The following is a 13155-nucleotide window of genomic DNA, read 5'->3' as shown; positions in this document are numbered from 1 at the left end:
TAGTCAGGTAAATCCTTAGAGTATATATGAATAGAGATGACATCCGAGTTCTCCTTCCATCAACTTGCATTAAGTTGCTCAAAAGCGCATGAGGCGATTTCACTCCTCCTTCCGGGTAGGAACAGAGTGCATTCTGGGATGGATTGCAATGAGTGAGTGGCCCCAAACACATGAATGCGCTGCCGTTGAACGCGCACGGACGTGCTGCCGTCGTGAACGTGAACAATGATAGTCAATGGACCAGCGCGTTCATGTGTTTAGGGCCAGGCTGCAATATCAAATTCGGCCACTATGTCTATTTCACCTCAGGGTTTCCTCTGGGTGCCTTCTCTATTCATATATACTCTAAGGGTAAATCGGTACCTTATCTATCCCCATCTCTTTCACAGTAGTAGTAATGGGGTAAATCATTCAGTACTCAGGTAAATGGGTACCTTCTCTATCCCCATCTCTTTCACAGTAGTAGTAATGGGGTAAATCATTCAGTACTCAGGTAAATGGGTACCTTCTCTATCCCCATCTCTTTCACAGTAGTAGTAATGGGGTAAATCATTCAGTACTCAGGTAAATGGGTACCGTCTCTATCCCCATCTCTTTCACAGTAGTAGTAATGGGGTAAATCATTCAGTACTCAGGTAAATGGGTACCTTCTCTATCCCCAGCTCTTTCACAGTAGTAGTAATGGGGTAAATCATTCAGTACTCAGGTAAATGGGTACCTTCTCTATCCCCAGCTCTTTCACAGTAGTAGTAATGGGGTAAATCATTCAGTACTCAGGTAAATGGGTACCTTCTCTATCCCCATCTCTTTCACAGTAGTAGTAATGGGGTAAATCATTCAGTACTCAGGTAAATGGGTACCTTCTCTATCCCCATCTCTTTCACAGTAGTAGTAATGGGGTAAATCATTCAGTACTCAGGTAAATGGGTACCTTCTCTATCCCCATCTCTTTCACAGTAGTAGTAATGGGGTAAATCATTCAGTACTCAGGTAAATGGGTACCTTCTCTATCCCCATCTCTTTCACAGTAGTAGTAATGGGGTAAATCATTCAGTACTCAGGTAAATGGGTACCTTCTCTATCCCCATCTCTTTCACAGTAGTAGTAATGGGGTAAATCATTCAGTACTCAGGTAAATGGGTACCTTCTCTATTCCCATCTCTTTCACAGTAGTAGTAATGGGGTAAATCATTCAGTACTCAGGTAAATGGGTACCTTCTCTATCCCCATCTCTTTCACAGTAGTAGTAATGGGGTAAATCATTCAGTACTCAGGTAAATGGGTACCTTCTCTATCCCCATCTCTTTCACAGTAGTAGTAATGGGGTAAATCATTCAGTACTCAGGTAAATGGGTACCTTCTCTATCCCCATCTCTTTCACAGTAGTAGTAATGGGGTAAATCATTCAGTACTCAGGTAAATGGGTACCTTCTCTATCCCCATCTCTTTCACAGTAGTAGTAATGGGGTAAATCATTCAGTACTCAGGTAAATGGGTACCTTCTCTATCCCCATCTCTTTCACAGTAGTAGTAATGGGGTAAATCATTCAGTACTCAGGTAAATGGGTACCTTCTCTATCCCCATCTCTTTCACAGTAGTAGTAATGGGGTAAATCATTCAGTACTCAGGTAAATGGGTACCTTCTATATCCCCATCTCTTTCACAGTAGTAGTAATGGGGTAAATCATTCAGTACTCAGGTAAATGGGTACCTTCTCTATCCCCATCTCTTTCACAGTAGTAGTAATGGGGTAAATCATTCAGTACTCAGGTAAATGGGTACCTCCTCTATCCCCATCTCTTTCACAGTAGTAGTAATGGGGTAAATCATTCAGTACTCAGGTAAATGGGTACCTTCTCTATTCCCATCTCTTTCACAGTAGTAGTAATGGGGTAAATCATTCAGTACTCAGGTAAATGGGTACCTTCTCTATTCCCATCTCTTTCACAGTAGTAGTAATGGGGTAAATCATTCAGTACTCAGGTAAATGGGTACCTTCTCTATCCCCATCTCTTTCACAGTAGTAGTAATGGGGTAAATCATTCAGTACTCAGGTAAATGGGTACCTTCTCTATCCCCATCTCTTTCACAGTAGTAGTAATGGGGTAAATCATTCAGTACTCAGGTAAATGGGTACCTTCTCTATCCCCATCTCTTTCACAGTAGTAGTAATGGGGTAAATCATTCAGTACTCAGGTAAATGGGTACCTTCTCTATCCCCATCTCTTTCACAGTAGTAGTAATGGGGTAAATCATTCAGTACTCAGGTAAATGGGTACCTTCTCTATTCCCATCTCTTTCACAGTAGTAGTAATGGGGTAAATCATTCAGTACTCAGGTAAATGGGTACCTTCTCTATCCCCATCTCTTTCACAGTAGTAGTAATGGGGTAAATCATTCAGTACTCAGGTAAATGGGTACCTTCTCTATTCCCATCTCTTTCACAGTAGTAGTAATGGGGTAAATCATTCAGTACTCAGGTAAATGGGTACCGTCTCTATCCCCATCTCTTTCACAGTAGTAGTAATGGGGTAAATCATTCAGTACTCAGGTAAATGGGTACCTTCTCTATTCCCATCTCTTTCACAGTAGTAGTAATGGGGTAAATCATTCAGTACTCAGGTAAATGGGTACCTTCTCTATCCCCATCTCTTTCACAGTAGTAGTAATGGGGTAAATCATTCAGTACTCAGGTAAATGGGTACCTTCTCTATCCCCATCTCTTTCACAGTAGTAGTAATGGGGTAAATCATTCAGTACTCAGGTAAATGGGTACCTTCTCTATCCCCATCTCTTTCACAGTAGTAGTAATGGGGTAAATCATTCAGTACTCAGGTAAATGGGTACCTTCTCTATTCCCATCTCTTTCACAGTAGTAGTAATGGGGTAAATCATTCAGTACTCAGGTAAATGGGTACCGTCTCTATCCCCATCTCTTTCACAGTAGTAGTAATGGGGTAAATCATTCAGTACTCAGGTAAATGGGTACCGTCTCTATCCCCATCTCTTTCACAGTAGTAGTAATGGGGTAAATCATTCAGTACTCAGGTAAATGGGTACCTTCTCTATTCCCATCTCTTTCACAGTAGTAGTAATGGGGTAAAGCATTCAGTACTCAGGTAAATGGGTACCTTCTCTATCCCCATCTCTTTCACAGTAGTAGTAATGGGGTAAATCATTCAGTACTCAGGTAAATGGGTACCTTCTCTATCCCCATCTCTTTCACAGTAGTAGTAATGGGGTAAATCATTCAGTACTCAGGTAAATGGGTACCTTCTCTATCCCCATCTCTTTCACAGTAGTAGTAATGGGGTAAATCATTCAGTACTCAGGTAAATGGGTACCTTCTCTATCCCCATCTCTTTCACAGTAGTAGTAATGGGGTAAATCATTCAGTACTCAGGTAAATGGGTACCTTCTCTATCCCCATCTCTTTCACAGTAGTAGTAATGGGGTAAATCATTCAGTACTCAGGTAAATGGGTACCTTCTCTATTCCCATCTCTTTCACAGTAGTAGTAATGGGGTAAATCATTCAGTACTCAGGTAAATGGGTACCGTCTCTATCCCCATCTCTTTCACAGTAGTAGTAATGGGGTAAATCATTCAGTACTCAGGTAAATGGGTACCTTCTCTATTCCCATCTCTTTCACAGTAGTAGTAATGGGGTAAATCATTCAGTACTCAGGTAAATGGGTACCTTCTCTATTCCCATCTCTTTCACAGTAGTAGTAATGGGGTAAAGCATTCAGTACTCAGGTAAATGGGTACCGTCTCTATCCCCATCTCTTTCACAGTAGTAGTAATGGGGTAAATCATTCAGTACTCAGGTAAATCGGTACCTTCTCTATCCCCATCTCTTTCACAGCCTTGTCCACGATGTTCTTCACCTCGTCCTCCACGCGGTGCAGCTGCAGTTCCAGCAGGTCCCCCAAGGTGGTGCTGTCGCCCATCACAAACCTCACCTGGAGGGAAACGTACCAAAGGTTTTTTGAATAAAACAAAAATAAAAATACAGCTGCGCCCTCCGGCTAACGGGCGAGTGGTGTTACAGCGTGACAGACAGACAGACAGGCAGGCAGACAGACAGACAGACAGACAGACAGACCATCAGAGGAGGATGGAGGGATCAGTGATGCTGAACTTTACACCAGTGATCAAGTTACAAGTTACACTCACTCACTGCGTTCGCAATAAAGTATATATATATAATAATATAAAATATAAAGATATTATAATATATGATATTTTACCCCAGTAGTGTTCATAAGCTGTCTCCAGTGCCTCTCCCTGACGGCAGGGTTCTGCAGCTCGTTGATGGCCCTCAGGGAGGTCAGAAGGTTCTTCACCGTGGCCTCCAGACCCAGGAAGACGTTCCACACGCGCACCTCCTTGTCCAGAGTCTTCATCTCCTGCCAAGACCAGCGTTTGGTTTTAGTCACATATATTAACCCATTCTGACCTGAGATCAGATTCAAACGAGTTTTCCACTGGACACACACTGGTCTGATTAACCCATTCTGACCTGAGATCAGATTCAAAAAATTTCAGTCGTTCTTCAATTAAAAAAAAAAAATAGCAGACCTACAAGCTCGTATCGCGCCACTCGGTGGCGCGATATGAGCTTGTAGATCTGCTATTTTTCAATAGCTAAAGCATAACATGATGCCAACACCAAAATGGGTGCCCGGTCAGAATGGGTTAAGTCATCTGAAATGTTTTAGTGTTTACGTTGAATTGACTGCGTAGCTTAGCAGGGCCTAAATGGAAACAAGAATTTCTGGGTGCTTGAGTGTTTGACTGTACTCTGTTTATACATTTATGTTCAATATTCAATTCAATATCAATATCAATCAATATTCAATTCAATCAATCGATCAATAGACTGAACAGCACAACATTGTAATAGACTGATGAAAAATATATCTTGGCGGAGGCTTGATGACGTCGCAATGCCTGAATCTTGCTGAAAATAGCCAATCTACAAGATCAATAGACACATTTGTAGATATGTTTTGATCGAGTTATTCATAACGATATACTATATATATATATATATATATATATACTGAGTGTGTTTTGTTTTGTTTACTTTAGCGAATCGTCGGAGCTCCATGTCCATCTGCTCCACGTTGATCTGCTTCCACTGAGTCTTGGTCCATTCCTCGATACTGGTCTGGGAAAAATGATTAAATACTAAATAAATATATTCATTATGGTTCATCTATACTGGTCTGTGCAGGCAGGCAGACAGACAGACAGACAGACAGACAGACAGACAGACAGACAGACAGACAGACAGACAGACAGACAGGCAGACAGACAGACAACCCAGAAGGTCCCTCAACACACTTTGAGGACCAGAGTGATGTCATAGGTCCAGTGTGATGTCACAGATCCAGTGTGATGTCACAGGTCCAGTGTGATGTCATAGGTCCAGTGTGATGTCACAGGTCCAGTGTGATGTCATAGGTCAAGTGTGATGTCACAGGTACAGTGTGATGTCATAGGTCCAGTGTGATTTCACAGGTCCAGTGTGATGTCATAGGTCCAGTGTGATGTCATAGTGTGATGTCATAGGTCCAGTGTGATGCCATAGTGTGATGTCATTACCTGCACAAAGAGCACATGGTCCCAGACGGCCTTCACCAGGATGATGTCAGAGCGACACTGTTTCAGCTGCTTGTAGTCGGGGAAGCTGACCTCGAACAGATCCGCCGTGTCCTGAAGCCTCGACATCTCTGCTTCTACCGCGGCGACCGTCCTGTGGGACTGTACGGACATTATTATTATTATCATTATCATTATCATTATCATTATTACTGTTTCTACCGCGGCGACCGTCCTGTGGGACTGTACCGACATTATCATTATCATTATCATTATTATCATTATTACTGTTTCTACCGCGGCGACCGTCCTGTGGGACTGTACCGACATTATCATTATCATTATCATTATTATCATTATTACTGTTTCTACCGCGGCGACCGTCCTGTGGGACTGTACGGACATTATCATTATTATTATTATTATTATTATTACTTCTACCGCGGCGACCGTCCTGTGGGACTGTACAGACATTATTATCATTATCATTATCATTATTATCATTATCATTATTACTGTTTCTACCGCGGCGACCGTCCTGTGGGACTGTACAGACATTATTATTATTATTATTATTAATAATAATGTTTATATCGTGGCGACCGTCCTGTGGGACTGTACAGACATTATTATTATTATTATTATTATTAATAATGTTTATATCGTGGCGACCGTCCTGTGAGACTGTACCGACATCATCATTATTATTATTATTATTATTACTTCTACCGTGGCGACTGTCCTGTGGGACTGTACCGACATCATTATTATTATTATTATTATTATTATTATTAATGTTTCTATGATGGCGACCGTCCTGTTGGACTGTACCGACATTACGTTATAGTTATTATAAACGTATTAATGTTTCTATTTCTATTTCTATTTTTTTACCTAAGACTTTTGACCTTTACCCTAATAAAAGTAGGTACAATAATTGTAATATATGTTTTTTTGTGATCATTAGAATGTCTAGAACATGTTTTATTCATTATTGTGAAAGATATCCCCCAAATGTAAATTATTAATTTATTATATAATTATTATATAATTATTATAAATGTTTCATCAAACTTTATTTTTTTTAACATATTTTTTAGTATTAGTCCCAGTAGTACAAAGTAGTAGTAAGGTTGAAATCTATTTTTTGCAAGTAGAAATTAATGCAGGTCTTAGTCCACATCTTTATTACGTCATCATTGAGAGCTAGTCCTTGGATGGCATCAGGATAGAATAGAATAGAATAGATATCCAGCATCCTGTAAGAATAGAATAGAATAGAATAGATCCTCACCTTACCCAGCATCCTGTAAGAATAGAATAGAATAGAATAGGATAGGATAGGATAGGATAGAATAGAATAGAATAGAATAGAATAGAATAGAATAGAATAGAATAGAATAGGATAGGATAGGATAGGATAGAATAGAACAGAATAGAATAGAACAGAATAGATCCTCACCTTATCCAGCATCATGTAAGAATAGAATAGAATAGTATAGTATAGAATAGTATAGAATAGAACAGAATAGATCCTCACCTTATCCAGCATCATGTAAGAATATAATATAATAGTATAGTATAGAATAGAATAGAATAGAACAGAATAGATCCTCACCTTATCCAGCATCCTGTAAGAATAGAATAGAATAGAATAGAATAGTATAGTATAGTGTAGTATAGTATAGTATAGAATAGAATAGAATAGAACAGAATAGATCCTCACCTTATCCAGCATCATGTAAGAATAGAATAGAATAGAATAGAATAGAATAGAATAGAATAGAATAGAATAGAATAGAATAGAATAGAATAGAATAGTATAGTATAGTATAGTATAGTATAGAATAGAATAGAACAGAATAGATCCTCACCTTATCCAGCATCATGTAAGAATAGAATAGAATAGAATAGAATAGAATAGTATAGTGTAGTATAGTATAGAATAGAATAGAATAGAACAGAATAGATCCTCACCTTATCCAGCATCATGTAAGAATAGAATAGAATAGAATAGAATAGAATAGATCCTCACCTTATCCAGCATCATGTAAGAATAGAATAGAATAGAATAGAATAGAATAGAATAGTATAGTGTAGTATAGTATAGTATAGAATAGAATAGAACAGAATAGATCCTCACCTTATCCAGCATCATGTAAGAATATAATAGAATAGAATAGAATAGTATAGAATAGAATAGAATAGAACAGAATAGATCCTCACCTTATCCAGCATCATGTAAGAATAGAATAGGATAGGATAGGATAGGATAGGATAGGATAGGATAGGATAGAATAGATCAGATCCTCACCTTATCCAGCATCCTGTAAGGATAGAATAGGATAGGATAGGATAGAATAGGATAGGATAGGATAGGATAGGATAGGATAGGATAGGATAGGATAGGATAGATCAGATCCTCACCTTATCCAGCATCCTGTAAGGATAGAATAGGATAGGATAGGATAGGATAGGATAGGATAGGATAGGATAGGATAGGATAGGATAGGATAGGATAGGATAGGATAGGATAGGATAGGATAGGATAGAATAGAATAGAATAGATCAGATCCTCACCTTATCCAGCATCCTGTAAGGATAGAATAGGATAGGATAGGATAGGATAGGATAGGATAGGATAGGATAGGATAGGATAGGATAGGATAGGATAGGATAGGATAGAATAGAATAGAATAGATCAGATCCTCACCTTATCCAGCATCCTGTAAGGATCCTTCAGGTCGAAAATAAAGATGTCATCAGTACGAAACGTCTCCCTGAACTCATGTTGCTTCACCTGAAGAGAGAGGAGGGTTACATTTACACCTGAAGAGAGAGGAGGGTTACATTTACACCTGTAGAGAGAGAGGAGGGTTACATTTACACCTGTAGAGAGAGAGGAGGGTTACATTTACACCTGAAGAGAGAGAGGAGGGTTACATTTACACCTGAAGAGAGAGAGGAGGGTTACATTTACACCTGTAGAGAGAGAGGAGGGTTACATTTACACCTGTAGAGAGAGAGGAGGGTTACATTTACACCTGTAGAGAGAGAGGAGGGTTACATTTACACCTGAAGAGAGAGAGGAGGGTTACATTTACACCTGAAGAGAGAGAGGAGGGTTACATTTACACCTGTAGAGAGAGAGGAGGGTTACATTTACACCTGTAGAGAGAGAGGAGGGTTACATTTACACCTGAAGAGAGAGAGGAGGGTTACATTTACACCTGTAGAGAGAGAGGAGGGTTACATTTACACCTGAAGAGAGAGGAGGGTTACATTTACACCTGTAGAGAGAGAGGAGGGTTACATTTACACCTGTAGAGAGAGAGGAGGGTTACATTTACACCTGTAGAGAGAGAGGAGGGTTACATTTACACCTGAAGAGAGAGAGGAGGGTTACATTTACACCTGAAGAGAGAGAGGAGGGTTACATTTACACCTGAAGAGAGAGAGGAGGGTTACATTTACACCTGAAGAGAGAGAGGAGGGTTACATTTACACCTGAAGAGAGAGAGGAGGGTTACATTTACACCTGTAGAGAGAGAGGAGGGTTACATTTACACCTGAAGAGAGAGGAGGGTTACATTTACACCTGAAGAGAGAGGAGGGTTACATTTACACCTGTAGAGAGAGAGGAGGGTTACATTTACACCTGAAGAGAGAGGAGGGTTACATTTACACCTGAAGAGAGAGAGGAGGGTTACATTTACACCTGAAGAGAGAGAGGAGGGTTACATTTACACCTGAAGAGAGAGGAGGGTTACATTTACACCTGAAGAGAGAGGAGGGTTACATTTACACCTGAAGAGAGAGAGGAGGGTTACATTTACACCTGAAGAGAGAGAGGAGGGTTACATTTACACCTGAAGAGAGAGGAGGGTTACATTTACACCTGAAGAGAGAGAGGAGGGTTACATTTACACCTGAAGAGAGAGAGGAGGGTTACATTTACACCTGTAGAGAGAGGAGGGTTACATTTACACCTGAAGAGAGAGAGGAGGGTTACATTTACACCTGTAGAGAGAGGAGGGTTACATTTACACCTGAAGAGAGAGAGGAGGGTTACATTTACACCTGAAGAGAGAGAGGAGGGTTACATTTACACCTGAAGAGAGAGGAGGGTTACATTTACACCTGTAGAGAGAGAGGAGGGTTACATTTACACCTGAAGAGAGAGAGGAGGGTTACATTTACACCTGAAGAGAGAGGAGGGTTACATTTACACCTGAAGAGAGAGAGGAGGGTTACATTTACACCTGTAGAGAGAGAGGAGGGTTACATTTACACCTGAAGAGAGAGAGGAGGGTTACATTTACACCTGTAGAGAGAGGAGGGTTACATTTACACCTGAAGAGAGAGAGGAGGGTTACATTTACACCTGAAGAGAGAGAGGAGGGTTACATTTACACCTGTAGAGAGAGAGGAGGGTTACATTTACACCTGAAGAGAGAGAGGAGGGTTACATTTACACCTGAAGAGAGAGAGGAGGGTTACATTTACACCTGTAGAGAGAGAGGAGGGTTACATTTACACCTGAAGAGAGAGGAGGGTTACATTTACACCTGTAGAGAGAGAGGAGGGTTACATTTACACCTGAAGAGAGAGAGGAGGGTTACATTTACACCTGAAGAGAGAGAGGAGGGTTACATTTACACCTGTAGAGAGAGAGGAGGGTTACATTTACACCTGTAGAGAGAGAGGAGGGTTACATTTACACCTGAAGAGAGAGAGGAGGGTTACATTTACACCTGAAGAGAGAGAGGAGGGTTACATTTACACCTGAAGAGAGAGAGGAGGGTTACATTTACACCTGAACAGAGAGAGGAGGGTTACATTTACACCTGAAGAGAGAGAGGAGGGTTACATTTACACCTGAAGAGAGAGAGGAGGGTTACATTTACACCTGAAGAGAGAGGAGGGTTACATTTACACCTGTAGAGAGAGGAGGGTTACATTTACACCTGAACAGAGAGAGGAGGGTTACATTTACACCTGAACAGAGAGAGGAGGGTTACATTTACACCTGAAGAGAGAGAGGAGGGTTACATTTACACCTGAAGAGAGAGAGGAGGGTTACATTTACACCTGAAGAGAGAGGAGGGTTACATTTACACCTGTAGAGAGAGGAGGGTTACATTTACACCTGAACAGAGAGGAGGGTTACATTTACACCTGAAGAGAGAGAGGGGGGTTACATTTACACCTGAACAGAGAGAGGAGGGTTACATTTACACCTGAAGAGAGAGAGGGGGGTTACATTTACACCTGAACAGAGAGAGGAGGGTTACATTTACACCTGAAGAGAGAGAGGAGGGTTACATTTACACCTGAAGAGAGAGAGGAGGGTTACATTTACACCTGAACAGAGAGAGGAGGGTTACATTTACACCTGAAGAGAGAGAGGAGGGTTACATTTACACCTGTAGAGAGAGAGGAGGGTTACATTTACACCTGAACGAGAGAGAGGAGGGTTACATTTACACCTGAAGAGAGAGAGGAGGGTTACATTTACACCTGAAGAGAGAGAGGAGGGTTACATTTACACCTGAAGAGAGAGAGAGGAGGGTTACATTTACACCTGAAGAGAGAGAGGAGGGTTACATTTACACCTGAAGAGAGAGAGGAGGGTTACATTTACACCTGAAGAGAGAGAGGAGGGTTACATTTACACCTGAAGAGAGAGAGGAGGGTTACATTTACACCTGAGAGAGAGAGAGGAGGGTTACATTTACACCTGAAGAGAGAGAGGAGGGTTACATTTACACCTGAAGAGAGAGAGGAGGGTTACATTTACACCTGAAGAGAGAGAGGAGGGTTACATTTACACCTGAAGAGAGAGAGGAGGGTTACATTTACACCTGTAGAGAGAGAGGAGGGTTACATTTACACCTGTAGAGAGAGAGGAGGGTTACATTTACACCTGAAGAGAGAGAGGAGGGTTACATTTACACCTGAAGAGAGAGAGGAGGGTTACATTTACACCTGAAGAGAGAGAGGAGGGTTACATTTACACCTGAAGAGAGAGAGGAGGGTTACATTTACACCTGAAGAGAGAGAGAGGAGGGTTACATTTACACCTGAAGAGAGAGAGAGGAGGGTTACATTTACACCTGAAGAGAGAGAGGAGGGTTACATTTACACCTGAAGAGAGAGAGGAGGGTTACATTTACACCTGAGAGAGAGAGGAGGGTTACATTTACACCTGAAGAGAGAGAGGAGGGTTACATTTACACCTGAAGAGAGAGAGGAGGGTTACATTTACACCTGAAGAGAGAGAGGAGGGTTACATTTACACCTGAAGAGAGAGAGGAGGGTTACATTTACACCTGAAGAGAGAGAGGAGGGTTACATTTACACCTGAAGAGAGAGAGGAGGGTTACATTTACACCTGTAGAGAGAGAGGAGGGTTACATTTACACCTGAAGAGAGAGAGGAGGGTTACATTTACACCTGAAGAGAGAGAGGAGGGTTACATTTACACCTGTAGAGAGAGAGGAGGGTTACATTTACACCTGAAGAGAGAGAGGAGGGTTACATTTACACCTGAAGAGAGAGAGGAGGGTTACATTTACACCTGTAGAGAGAGAGGAGGGTTACATTTACACCTGAAGAGAGAGGAGGGTTACATTTACACCTGAAGAGAGAGAGGAGGGTTACATTTACACCTGAAGAGAGAGAGGAGGGTTACATTTACACCTGAAGAGAGAGAGGAGGGTTACATTTACACCTGAAGAGAGAGAGGAGGGTTACATTTACACCTGAAGAGAGAGAGGAGGGTTACATTTACACCTGAAGAGAGAGAGGAGGGTTACATTTACACCTGAAGAGAGAGAGGAGGGTTACATTTACACCTGAAGAGAGAGAGGAGGGTTACATTTACACCTGAAGAGAGAGAGGAGGGTTACATTTACACCTGAAGAGAGAGAGGAGGGTTACATTTACACCTGAAGAGAGAGAGGAGGGTTACATTTACACCTGAAGAGAGAGAGGAGGGTTACATTTACACCTGAAGAGAGAGAGGAGGGTTACATTTACACCTGAAGAGAGAGGAGGGTTACATTTACACCTGAAGAGAGAGAGGAGGGTTACATTTACACCTGAAGAGAGAGAGGAGGGTTACATTTACACCTGAAGAGAGAGAGGAGGGTTACATTTACACCTGAAGAGAGAGAGGAGGGTTACATTTACACCTGTAAGAGAGAGAGGAGGGTTACATTTACACCTGAAGAGAGAGAGGGGGGTTACATTTACACCTGAAGAGAGAGAGGAGGGTTACATTTACACCTGAATAGAGAGAGGAGGGTTACATTTACACCTGAAGAGAGAGAGGAGGGTTACATTTACACTGAATAGAGAGAGGAGGGTTACATTTACACCTGAAGAGAGAGAGGAGGGGTTACATTTTACACCTGTAGAGAGAGAGGAGGGTTACATTTACACCTGAAGAGAGAGAGGGGGGTTACATTTACACCTGAAGAGAGAGAGGAGGGTTACATTTACACCTGAAGAGAGAGGAGGGTTACATTTACACCTGAAGAG

General features: G+C 41.4%; 1 protein-coding gene across 1 annotated transcript in view; it reads right to left on the bottom strand.

Moving 5' to 3' along the window:
- Positions 1-13155, bottom strand: part of LOC310870649 (dynein axonemal heavy chain 11-like) — a gene marked incomplete at both ends in the record, with an annotated part of 374362 nt that overhangs the window by 299165 nt on the left and 62042 nt on the right. The window contains 5 exon segments of the mRNA XM_083781918.1: positions 3843-3965; positions 4254-4412; positions 5093-5176; positions 5614-5772; positions 8324-8410. Coding sequence (XP_083638044.1) covers positions 3843-3965; positions 4254-4412; positions 5093-5176; positions 5614-5772; positions 8324-8410 — 612 coding nt within the window.

Source organism: Protomyctophum parallelum, assembly GCF_964188405.1.
Source record: "Protomyctophum parallelum genome assembly, chromosome: 14".
Classification (NCBI taxonomy): domain Eukaryota; kingdom Metazoa; phylum Chordata; class Actinopteri; order Myctophiformes; family Myctophidae; genus Protomyctophum; species Protomyctophum parallelum.
Note: the sequence above shows the minus strand (reverse complement) of the source record. Positions and strands in the feature narration are given on the sequence as shown.